Source organism: Chelonoidis abingdonii, chromosome 6 (genome assembly GCF_003597395.2).
Source record: "Chelonoidis abingdonii isolate Lonesome George chromosome 6, CheloAbing_2.0, whole genome shotgun sequence".
Lineage (NCBI taxonomy): Eukaryota > Metazoa > Chordata > Testudines > Testudinidae > Chelonoidis > Chelonoidis abingdonii.
In genome coordinates, this window is record NC_133774.1 from 126,467,074 (window position 1) to 126,479,343 (window position 12,270).

Genomic DNA, 12,270 nt, shown 5'->3' on the forward strand with positions numbered 1-12,270 from the left:
TCAGATGGAGAGTGCTGTGTGTGTGTGAAAGGCATTTTGATGTATATAATGAACATGCCAAATTACAGAAGATAGAGGCAGACTAGAGATATGTCTTTCACTGTCCCTAGCTAGAGGATTGAAAGTACGCGATAGAGGGAATGTCTGCAGTAAAGGGAAGTATTCACAGGCTTCAGATATTTGGAAGTGTCTGATAAAACATGGGAGTTGAAGATTCTCCTTTACAGGATTAGAGCTGCGTGAACCCCATGGCATCTGGTTTCAGCTTCATCACATGCATGGACTATGTTCAGGGAAGAGGCTCACAAATCTCAAGAGCAATCTGTGGCTGATTTGTTTAGCTTTTATATGGTGGTAGCCCCTTAAACCCCATTATGGTAGGCATTGTAAAACAGTTTGTGCACCAGAGTCTTGCAAGGAAACCAGGTGACCTTTTTAGTTCTGCATGTTTTCACCACTAACCCAAGAGAAAATCTGCCATTTTAACCAAATCTCACTTTGACTTTGGAGTTGGTTCATATTTAAAACTTTAAGTGAACTGGTGGAATAAATTCAAGTCCTCAGAGATCTGAACCCAAGTAAAATGTTGGCGCAAACCCCTGCAAAGTGAAACTGCAGAGTGCTGAACAATTAAAATTCAGCTGACAGAAAATCAACCAAATCCCTCCATTAATAATGTACATTACAAACCTCTTCTGAAAGCAAGAACTTTCCAAATTCCAAGTGGTGTCTCTCTAAAACTGATGAACCATGAAGTTTTGCTAACGGATGTTGAGATCTAATTGTGTAAATTAAAAATTCAAAAGTTAGTATAACACTAATGAACAAGGGAGTTTTACAGAGTGTCTTATTTTAATATTTCAGTTTATCACACTTTATATCTAGGTTTAACTAGTGGATAAAGGGTTAATAGATAATATTTTAAATAAATAGCTTATCAATTGATCAAACGATTCTTCTGGCTTTTAACCAGCTGTAACATTTTTCACTGCAGCACTTATAAACCATCTAAACACCTACTCAAGTCTAACATGCTTGTATCTTTGAATCATTTATTAACCCTTAATAAATGGCCCTTATTGTAATGTGTGAGCAGGCTTATTCTCCTTTAGGAATTCAACGTATTTTATTGATTTAAAACAACAGGAAAAGCAGTAGCCCTTGCACAGTTTCCTAGATTTTACAGAACATCTGTGAAATCCCAGTGCAAAGCCCTGACAGTGAAATCCTTGCACACAGCTAAATCCGGTACAGGGAGTGGGAGTAGCACTACAGCAATAAAGACAGCAAGCACCGTGGCAGGCGGGTGCATTACTTGTGGAGGAGGGGCATGACTAGCCCCCGAAGTCATGAGGTTGTGTGCTGCTGTTAGCTGTACTCTTTCCCCTAGACCAGGGGTGGGCAAACTTTTTGGCCTGAGGGCCACATCGGGGTTCTGAAACTGTATGGAGGGCCGGGTAGGGAAGGCTGTGCCTCAACGCTTGGCCCGGCCTCCATCCGATCCCCTCCGCACTTCCAGCCCCCCTGACTGCCCCTCAGAACCCCAACCCATCCAACCCTGGCTCCACAGAACCGCCAACCCATCCAACCTCCCCTGCTTCTTATCCCCTGTTGACTGCTCCCATCCAGGACCCTCATCCCTAGCCACCCCCCCACTCCCTGTCCTGACTGCACGACCTGTATCCACACCCTCCCCCCGACTGTCCCCTGGGACCTCCTGTCCTTTATCCGACCCCTCTGCTCCCCATCCCCTTACCATGCCGCTCAGAGCCACCAGGACTGGCAGCCGCGCTGCTCGGCTGGAGCCAGCCACGCCTCCACACAGCCTAGAGCACCGGGGCAGGCCGGCAGCCCTCATAGCCATGCTGCCTGGCAGGAGCTCGCAGCTCCACCGCCTGAGCACTGGCGACATGGTGAGCTGAGGCTGTGGGGGAGGAGAGGCAGCAGGGGAGGGGCAGGGAGCTAGCCTCCCCGGCCGGGAGCTCAAGGGCTGGGGGCAGGATGGTCCCACAGGCCACATCTGGCCCCACGGGCCGTAGTTTCCCCACCTCTGCCCTAGACTATAACCATGAGCAGAATGTCTGATGTAATAGCAAAGAGTAACCACCCATGACACGCTGACCCAGCTTGCTGCTTAGAAACCCAGCAAGGGTTGTGACCAGGTTACTCCTGGCTCCCTTTGAAGCTCAAGTTTTGGGGGTCATGCATAACATTTTCCCCCTACCTCCAATATCTCTCTAGCTTAATGTCCCATTTTAAAAAATGAACTGCTGCTTTGGCCAAACACCGATTGCTACAATAGCCTATCAAACTACAGCTTCCGCAGCTGTCAGAGTGTCAGTGGGAACAGGACGTGCTGTGAATTCGGTTAGATCCCACTCCACGCGCCCAATGACTGGAATCATTTAAAGCAATAGAAAAGTGCCTACTTCATCTGATAAAGGTTGTTGGTGCCCCTGTGATCAATATCATGACACAAAGCTGCAGTTACCATAGCAAGGGCTTCAAGGTCTGTGTAGTAACGGTTCAGTTTGCCAGTCTAGGGGGAGAGAATCACATGCTTTCATTAGTATTTCTGACAGAAAATAAATCCGAGTGAGTCTGCTAGGTGAGTAGGAGTCTCTTATGCTAAACATAATTAAAGAACTAAGCATGGAATTTGTAAAGCCACATACAAGACACACTCTAGAATCAGCACAAGAATTGCAGAAAGGAACGGGGAAAAACATTTCAAGATCAGAGCATGTGTGTGTCTTAGTTACGTATATGAGAGATCCTTATGTGTCGGTGTTACTTATCACCGTAGCATCTGAGTGCTGTACTGACCTTAACTCATATATCCTCCCCTATCCCCTCCTGAGATGGAGTCAGGGGACAAGCACCTCCCAAAGGTGGTCTGAAACCGGCTAGGCAGAAGTCTGTATTTAACCTGGCATGGAGCCTCCTTGCCCCAGGGGAGTTCAGGGAGGCATTATGTCTAATTCCTCTTGCAGCTCTGTGACGCAGTAGGGAGTGGGGTGCATTGACCGGAGAATGTCGTTTAATTTTACTGGAACTGTCTGCATGGCGGAAGGAAGAGCAGGGGGTAACTTTAGGTAAGGGACAGTACCTGAGCCTGTAACCTGAGCCTGGAAGGGGGTGGGGCGAGTTGACACCTTTGCCTGGGAAACTGGACAAAGGGACAGGGGAAGAGAGCCTGTTGAAGGGGTTTTTGGTTTCAGTTTTGGGCTCACTGGGAATAGGCAGGGAACCCCAAGTCTGAGGTCTAAGATCCTTTCGCCCTGGAGGGACTTGGCTGAGGGGTCCTGGTTGTACCTACAAGCCTGCTTGGGACTGTGTTCCTGTCATCTAATAAACCCTCTGTTTTACTGGCTGGCTGAGAGTCACGGTGAATTGCAGGAAGTGGGGGGGTGCAGGACCCTGACTCCCCCACGCTCCGTGACAAGGTCCCTGGCACTTCAGAAAGTTAGCTGGTCCTGCTACATCTTAGGAGCATGCACCAGGCCTCAGAGTGGACGGGCTTGTTTTCTCCTCCATTTAAGACCGCTCAGTTGGGCTGTTATTGTTCATAAAATGTTAACTCCTTGAAGGGAAAGGTTCTGCTATAAACAGCTGTTCTTGGGTTTGAACTTGGGGGCTGCAGTATCAGAGCTCTGCTGTACAGTAATCCTTTAGCTCTAACATTCATCAGCTAGAAGTAATATCAGGTTCATAAATTTTTGTGGACTAGCCACTAGAGGGGGACTGAGACCCACTTGCCTTGTGTGAATTACCCTCTAGATTAACTTTTGTATTTTTTATTAACAAGACTTTTTTGAAAAAGGACTTTGGCTAATACTTGTAAGAAAACACATAAGATTTCTACTCACTGCATAAGAGTCCCTATAAATAAAATCATGCTTTGCAGTTAAGAAGGAAAAGATAGTAGTCGTACATAAGATATACCATTAAAAGTGTGAACATGGTCTGTGCCACATTGAAGCCATGCCGCCAGTTGTGATAAGTAATCTTCCTGTAACCCTTGCTGACAGAATACATGAATCTCACCAGCACCTGCACAAATAGGAGAGCAGTGAGTAGAATGTTAACAGATTTGCCTCAGAAGCAAACTAGTTTATAGTGCTTGGGAGCGACCAGGGAACAAATATATGAGAATAAAGAATTGGTAAAAAACAGTTCTTGAAGCAAAAGCAATCAGCTACAAATCATAGAATCTCAGGGTTGGAAGGGACCTCAGGAGGTCATCTAGTCCAACCCCTTGCTCAAAGCAGGACCAACCCCAACTAAATCATCCCAGCCAGGGCTTTGTCAAGCCTGACCTTAAAAACCTCTAAGGAAGGAGATTCCACCACCTCCCTAGGGAACCCAGTCCAGCGCTTCACCGCTCTAAATTATAGAGTTGCTTTTATGATCTTGTAGCATGTATCCAAACAAGCGGTCACTAAAAATTTGGAAAGACCCTCATGGTTTTTTGTTGTTTTTTGTTTAAAGAGAGACTTTTCAACAAACTGTGTTTATTTTCCTTGAGTCCTCTGGGGGGAAAAAAGGAATCAAGGATTTTCCTTAGTAGTACAAAACTAAGATAATATAGCTTCCGATAAGAACTACAGAAAAAGGCGGCGACAAAACTTGTTCAAAGGTGATAAAAAAGTACTAGCTTTTCTTATGCGAAGTTAAGGAAGGGGAGCCTCCCTCTCAGTCTTCTAGCAAAGCATGCTGGGAAGGGGAGGAGTCTGGGGCCCTTTAAAATGGAGGTGCTCTGCGTTCTTAGTTAGTATTAGGGAGAAAGCTGTCTGGCAGAAGTATGGAAAGAATGAAGGGAGATAATTATTTGGGGAAAACAGCAGGTCAGGATTGGTGGTGCTCTGCTATTTGAGAGAAGCTAATTGTATAATAGAAAAGGGTTGGATACTTTGCTGGCATTGGTTTCTATGTGTAGTCTAATGTTTAATGGGGGTAACTGTTTCTTAATCCCACCCCAGAGCTCCATTTTCTGTTATCTTTTCTCCTACATTTCAGTGGTGTGATTAAGAACCTAGATTCTTCTTTTGAAAGATGTGTATGGTTCCATAGCAAGCTAGAAGTTACAGCTGACAAAAACAATTGCCTAGCCTAGTGATTGTAATGTAATGCACTTAGAAATAAACTTTTAAAATTTTGTTTTATTTTCTCTTTATAGACCCCATACTACAGTTATAAAATACCGTGTTTAAAAAGTGAAAGAATCCACATATGATTGTTTTTAACTTTTTACTGTAAGGTGGGATTCAACACTAATGTGAAGAATTAAGATTTTCAGACAATGCACTGGATGCTTCAGAAGGCTCTTCTGTCTGGCAGTAGAGTAGCAAAGTAATATGTTAAGTACAGGCATGACCCCTGTTCAGAACCAGTCTTTCTTTCTCTCTTTTCCAGGCTCTGTCGCAAAGGCATGGGAGGTGAATTGTGCACATGTGTAGTAAAAAGGCAGTGATTCTTGTGTTAGCTCAGAGCAAGTTAGCTCTGAAAACGTAGCTAGTACAGCTGCAGTTCTTGCAGGGGTGACTCTAGACATTTCCCTGCCCCACACAGAGCGGCATGCCGTGTGGGGCGCTCTGCCTGTTGCCGGGAGGGTGGCAGGCGGCTCCGGTGGACCTCCCGCAGGCATGGTGGACCACCGGAGTCGTGGGACCAGCAGACCCGCCGCAGGCATGCCTGCGGGAGGTCCACCGGAGTCGCGGGACCAGCGGACCCTCCACTGGCACTCCTGCGGGAGGTCCACCGGAGTCGCCTGCCACCCTCCCAGCGACCGGCAGAGCGCCTCCCACGGCATGCCGCCCCAAGCATGCGCTTGGCGTGCTGGGGCCTGGAGCCGCCCCTGAGTTCTTGGCCCAAGTAGGAAGCCTACTTTTTAGTATCAAGTTGTAATGTTAATAAGAAAGATCAGATGAGTGGTCCCTTCTTGTCTGCTATCCTGTGTCTGACACTGACTGGTAGCAGATGCTTCTGGTGAAGAGCCAAGAAGCCGTAAGTGGGTATCCCAAGTGCTCACAAGAAGAGTTTCTTCCCAACCCCCTTAGTTAGAGGTGAGCTAATACCCAGAATAAAGATTTACATCTCTTCTAAACTTCAGGGGTGCTATTTTTTGAAAGCAACCCTGCAAGTTTTTCTGAGCCTCATTAAGCACCGATCTCGGCGAAGTGATAAGCACCACCTCTGTGATATCAAGCATCCTCAGTTCTCACTGACGTCATTGGGCGGGAGTGAGGAGTGGGAAGTGCTCTTGGACTTGAGTTCAGAGACCTTGAAAACCCTAGTGCCTACCAGACAGTCACTGCCCTATTCTGGTTTTCGGGACGTGCTGAGTCTAAAATCTCTGGCAGTTTGTTTTATTAAGATAGAAGCCAAAATATTAGGGATGTCAACACCCATTGTCTCACTTAGCGCTAAGCGGAGCTAAGGGCCTGATTCTCCCTTGCCTGGTACATTCTGTAGTCACTTCCCTCTGATGCACCTGGCATTGGCCACTGTCAATAGACAGGATACTGGGCTAGATGGACCTTTGGTCTGACCCAGTATGGCTGTTTTTATGTTCACATTCCTTGGGCAAAATTGTACCAAATCAGAATCCTCCATTCACTTAAAATGGTGGTTGCCGTAAAGGTGGTTGCCTTTACAGGTGTAAAGGCAGACTTTTTTGCCACTTCAAGCAAAAAAAAAAAAGGGCAGGAAGAAAAACCTGCAGGGTGGCCGGAGCCAGGGTGCCGGGGTACTCCCTGTGCTGCAAACATGCCCTGGCTAGCGAAGAGGATGAGGGGGGAGAGAGAGAGAGAGAGAGAAGGGAGGAAGCCAAGGCTTCAATGGGGCACTCGCCACGCGGCCCTGACTGCTGCACCACCTGCCGGGTGGGCTCTACTTCGCTCCGGTCAGTGGGGAGGGAAGGACGCAGGCTGCTGGGCTTGCTGCAGACCTGGCACCAGCTGGGACAGATGGAGCATGCAGCCTGCTCCCAGCATGGCGCTCCCCTCCTCCGCGCCACTGCCCCTTACAGGGCAGCTGGATCGGCGAACCCAAAAAAAAAAAAAAAAGGCTGCCGTGCCACCCTAGGATTGGGCGGAATGCCACCCCGTAGAATCTGCTGCCCCAAGCACGAGCTTGCTCGGCTGGTGCCTGGAGCCAGCCCTGTGTAAAGGACTGCCCAAAGTGCAGGGCAGTGGAGAATCTCTGGCCTGCCTGCGAGTTTGCAGAACTGTTACAGCCAGTTTACACGAGATGGCAATAAACTTCACTTGCCAGGCTGCAACAGCATTCTGTTAGCACCACTGCTTTGAGTATGAGCTACCCTTTGCAAAGTAAGGTAATTCTAAAGATGTATTTTATAGTACCTGCAACTGTACTGTTCTTGTGAGACAGTGGCTTTCAACCTCTTCCTTACGGGGCCCCCTTCCATTTAGCACTATGGGGGAAAAAATGGGTGTTTGTAACTCCATCTTCAGAGCACCCACCCTAGTGGTTATGTAACAGAAAGCTAACTATAAATCAATAGCCACTGTTCCCTCCCAGGGGGATCTAGCGAGGTTGGGAGTCCCCAGGCATCATTCGGTAACATCTCACCAGAAACCGACACCTACCTCTTGTGGAATCTGGAACTTTTTCACCACCCCAAGCTCGTAGTACATCTGAATTCCACACTTCACAAGCTCTAGTTCAGTGCACTTGAAATCGGAGAAGTGGAACTCATAGATCTCAGACTGAATGGGGTCTGGCAGTTCTTCTTTCTGAAAAAGAAACAGTTTGGCTTGTTTCCATGCTGGGTGTGCCATTCCCCAGAAAGCCACACATGGGTCGTCTCAAAAATTCCACCAGATTATTGCTGCTGCATTCTTTCAGATTACTCTAATATCAGTACTGTAACATGCTTTTTAGGTAACGATAAAAGCAAAACTGCTTCTTCCAGTGACAGTCCGTTTTGGTTTCTCTGCTGGGATTTAGCAGAAGAGATCTGCCTCCCCAAGTGGATTTCATATGTGGTCAAAAGTGGTCATGGACTGGTGAAAGAGGCCAGTGGTGGCCCTAGGTCTGTGTTGGCTCTGGGTAGCGAAATGAGTGGAGGATCCTAGCGGTTGAGCTGGTTCTCAGTAGGGTTTGTCCTGTAGGGGCTCAATTGTGCTGGTTAGGTAATGCCTTGTGCCAGAGGTAGTGCAAAGCAGCCTGTTCCCAAGATCTCTGGAAGGCATGGCCTCTAATGATACTATCCTAGGCTATGCCACATGCCTGTATGGATGGGAAGGAGGGAGTTCTGTTCTTTCTATTCGGAGGTGACCAGATACCATGCTGAGGGGGTGTCACTATAAGAACTTGGATAGTGTTCTCCTACTTCTGCCAAATTCTTATTTGTCTTTACTGTCAAGTCAGCGGTACATGGGGCACTCACCAGTAGTACTGTCAATTCATCTTCTTCACATTCCATTGGTTCTTTCCCCAGCCTCTCTCGTGTTGGCTACAGAGATCACATACATGTTAATTTTACCAGAAACTTGACAATCAGCACTAAAGCTGCATATGTTTGGAGTGGTATCTAGTCCAACTTCCAAACACATGTTCTCTTCTGAACCTTACTTACATTTCTGATCTTAAGGGTCAGTTCTGACTTAAAGTGACTCTGACAGTGGTGGAGGTGGGTTCCCATATGCAGTGCATCTCTCTGATCATAGAATCAGGGTTGGAAGGGACCTCAGGAGGTCATCTAGTCCAACCCCCTGCTCAAAGCAAGACCAATCCCCAGACAGATCTTTGCCCCAGATCCCTAAATGGCCCCCTCAAGGGTTTAGCAGGCCAGTGCTCAAACCACTGAGTTATCCCTCCCCCCATTGCTCCATTGTCAAGTGAAAAAACTGTTTGTCCTCCAAACTCACTCTGGGGACTGACGCTCAAGCTGGGTTCTCTGTCTCAAGCATCATCACAAGGAGTAGAAGTCTTGTAGACTCTGCTACGCCCATTCAACGTCACTGTCATCAGATTATGCTTTTGGTGAAATCTGTGGTAAACCAGCTATGGCTAATGGAGTTGCACAGATGTAGTGAGGACTTGATAATGCCCAAGAAGGAAAGAACCCATCTTAACTCTCAGAGCCTATAGTGAGTTTTCAGGGCTAGCATTGAAATACATTTTTAATACTAAGCATTGACCATTTGCTTTTCCTTAGCTAAGGTCTTGCCACCCGGTCCAACCATTGCCCACCTGGCAGCTGTCCTCCCACCCCAGAGGTGACTGCATCTCAATGGTAAAGTGTACCTGTATGTATGAAGCTTGTTTAAAATTAATTCCAGAAGTTCTTCAGCAATGCAGTTCTTTCTGGTCAGCTCTGGTTGAGCTGAAGCGTTACCACCTTCAAGGCACATATCACGTGCCATCCCTCTGTGCAGGCCTTAGGTAAATGGAGCTCTGGAAGCTCCCAGGAAGTAGCTACGTGGATCTGTCCCTATTGAAGGTGGTATCATAGTTCTGACAAGGGTGGGGCAGGAGAGAATATGGCCCATTTACTAGGATGTTGATGGGCCATTATGTAATGGAAACTCACTCTGTGGTGATGGGTGCCTTAGAAATGCATGTAGTAAAATACAAGAGTTTGGAACAAAACATGCTACATAAATGCAAGTTCTCTCAGGCGCAGTTGCTATTTAAGCATGCAACATATGTATGCTGATTACAGTATAAATTGAAAAGCAGTACCAGGATTTCCTGAATTTCATCCTTATCACACTTCACGTGGTACAACACCATGTCCTGAGCAATGTCCTTACGATTCTCCAGCTTGTTTATCTTATCGTAAGTATCCGTGTTGAGGACAGACCAGCCCAGGAACTGGGTCAAAGACTTAAAAAAAAAAAACAAAAAAAACAAAAAAACCCATGAAATAGTGGAGCCCTCCTTATGCATGTTAAAGTATCTCATTGATTGCTATTGGTTTATTTCTAGGGAAAACATCCTCATAGTCTAACACATCTTATTACCAATAGGTCTATAGATGGATGTGAACAAAATGTCCTGCCTCCCAGAGCTTACCACAAAACATAGCACACTCTGGGGGCCAAAACCTTTAAATAGCCAGTCAGGTGGTTTTAGCCTGAGACTGGAAACTGACATTCTGCCATTAAAGGCATTGGCATTTCAAGTTGCTCTCTGACAAATGAGAACCTTTCCACTTGCTAAAGTAGTAACAGAGGGCCTGTTCTTGCAGTCTCTGAGTGAGAAATACCTTGGTAGCCTTTGTGACTAAGGGTGACAAGATCAGGCTTAAAACTTTAACGGTAACATTCATGTTTTCTCTAGGGAGACATTAGCACTGCAAGACAAGTCATTCAGCAGAGATACTGGGACACAGACTGAGAACCTAACAGGTTGTTTAACAAAGTTACATCTAGATTTTACTGGAATTACATCTCTCTCTTGACTTCCCTTTTGTTATGATTGTCTAAGCAGCCAAAGGCCTCATCCTTTAAGGGAACAATTGTTACACGGGTTGGCTGGAAATAAACAAACAGGCCTCAATATAAAAGGGGTTTTTCTTGGCCTGAAACTCCTTGAAACTGTGCTCGGCCCCCAAAACTGAGGCATCTGCCCAGGCGCTCTGCAGCTGCCCAAAGAGCCGTTTAATCTCAGGATACACTTAACTCCTTAGCCGAGATGTCTGGCCAGGCTGCACAATGTGTTTGCACTTTAGAGGTCAAGGGGCCAGGATTTGGCCCCCAATCGAAAGTGAATCTGGTGTGGATATGGATTGGTGATAACACTGTCCAGCTGGAAAGGGAAATACTGAGAACAAGACTGGGCACTTCACGATTTGGAAAAGGATGCAAAGGTATTCTCTGCCTTCTTGGTCCCTGGTTCAAATCTGTGCCATGCTGCTAGGGTATGTCCACATTACAATAAAACACCCGTTCCTGGCCCAGGACAGCTGAGCAGGGAGCGTCCCGGAGCCCAGGCTCCAGCCCAAGCGTCTGCATTGCAGTTGTGTAGCCCTGCAGTGCAAGGCCAAGTCAGCTAACATGGGCTAGCTGCCCATGTTTTATTACAGCATAGCCATACCTCAAGTGACCCAAAGACTTTTGCCTTCAGCGGTTCAATGGCTTATGTGAAATGAATTGGTCATCTGTCTACATCCAAAAAGTTTGCCCACCCCTGGCCTAGATGGTGATATTGCAAATGATCTTGCTAGTTCTGTTTGAGTGTACAGGATCTAGAACTTGAAAATGCTTGTCAGGTGTTGTGCAATTCCCTTCAGAAGCTGGGCATGTTACCACTAAATCTTCAACTGCCTAAAATCTCTCTATCAATCAATTTCTTAGACCTAGAGCTACTGAGTTGCACCTCCACAGTCAAAGAAAAGATTGGGGGCTGCAAAACACTGGAGACCACATGTACCGCTAAGAATTATTGGGTCTTAGGCAGGATTCCCATTTAACACCTAAGCTACTTTCAGAGCAGGTAAGCGCTTGTACCTCCATGAGAGTCTCATCCTGTTCATCGAATGGCTTCCCGTCTTTTCTGTTGTAAAATGTGGCAACACCAACAATTTCTTCTTTTTTATTTACTATTGGCATAGACAATACATTTTTGATAGTCCATCCTGAGTCATCTAGAGGACCTTCCTTGAAGCAACAGCAAGCAGAAAGATGTTGAATATATAAAATGTATTTTCTAAATGCATCAGTGCTTTCCTTAAGTGAACTCAGTAATGCAACAAGTTACAGGAATTTGTACGTATAATAAATTAATCTATATTACATTTATGTTAACAATTCTGTCTAACAGCTATGACAGCTTTCACAGTACCTGAAATTTAAACATCTCATCTGCAGCAGCATTCATAATATTGCAGATCTAGAAGATCATAAAAATATTTCATTTTACAAACAGGTAGCATAAAGTTCAATAATTTCTTTCTAAAATACTCAATTTTAAATCTAGTTTAAAGCAGCTGAATTGATCACTCTTCCATAGTTGAAAGTAAACATGAATTTGACTTTCTGAAACCCTCAGTGAAGCTCTCGTCAAATACTTACAAAACCACTTTCAGCTACATAGGTTGGGAGTCCAGTAGCAAGTGCCCAGTGATCTGCTGTGGGATTTCTGAATGAAACAGAAGTGTGTATATAATAAAAATTAAAGTTGGAGGTTACATATTGTGACAAAGTTCCTCCTCTACCTTGGTGGGTCCTGCGCTTCTTGGCAGATTTGCTCACCTCAGTGATCTTCCCCACAGTCTGGGTCAACTCCTCCTGTGTCTGA

The 12,270-nt window shown here is 46.0% G+C and overlaps 1 protein-coding gene across 1 annotated transcript in view; it reads right to left on the reverse strand.

Moving 5' to 3' along the window:
* PDE6B (phosphodiesterase 6B) overlaps positions 1-12,270 on the reverse strand; it is a 40,758-nt gene that overhangs the window by 16,842 nt on the left and 11,646 nt on the right. Inside the window, exons 7-15 of the mRNA XM_032778594.2 lie at positions 12,045-12,111; positions 11,815-11,862; positions 11,481-11,630; positions 9,712-9,855; positions 8,414-8,479; positions 7,611-7,757; positions 3,946-4,053; positions 2,430-2,539; positions 691-778 (exon numbers count right to left, since the gene is read on the reverse strand). Coding sequence (XP_032634485.1) covers positions 691-778; positions 2,430-2,539; positions 3,946-4,053; positions 7,611-7,757; positions 8,414-8,479; positions 9,712-9,855; positions 11,481-11,630; positions 11,815-11,862; positions 12,045-12,111 — 928 coding nt within the window. The remainder of the gene's footprint in view (positions 1-690; positions 779-2,429; positions 2,540-3,945; positions 4,054-7,610; positions 7,758-8,413; positions 8,480-9,711; positions 9,856-11,480; positions 11,631-11,814; positions 11,863-12,044; positions 12,112-12,270) is intronic.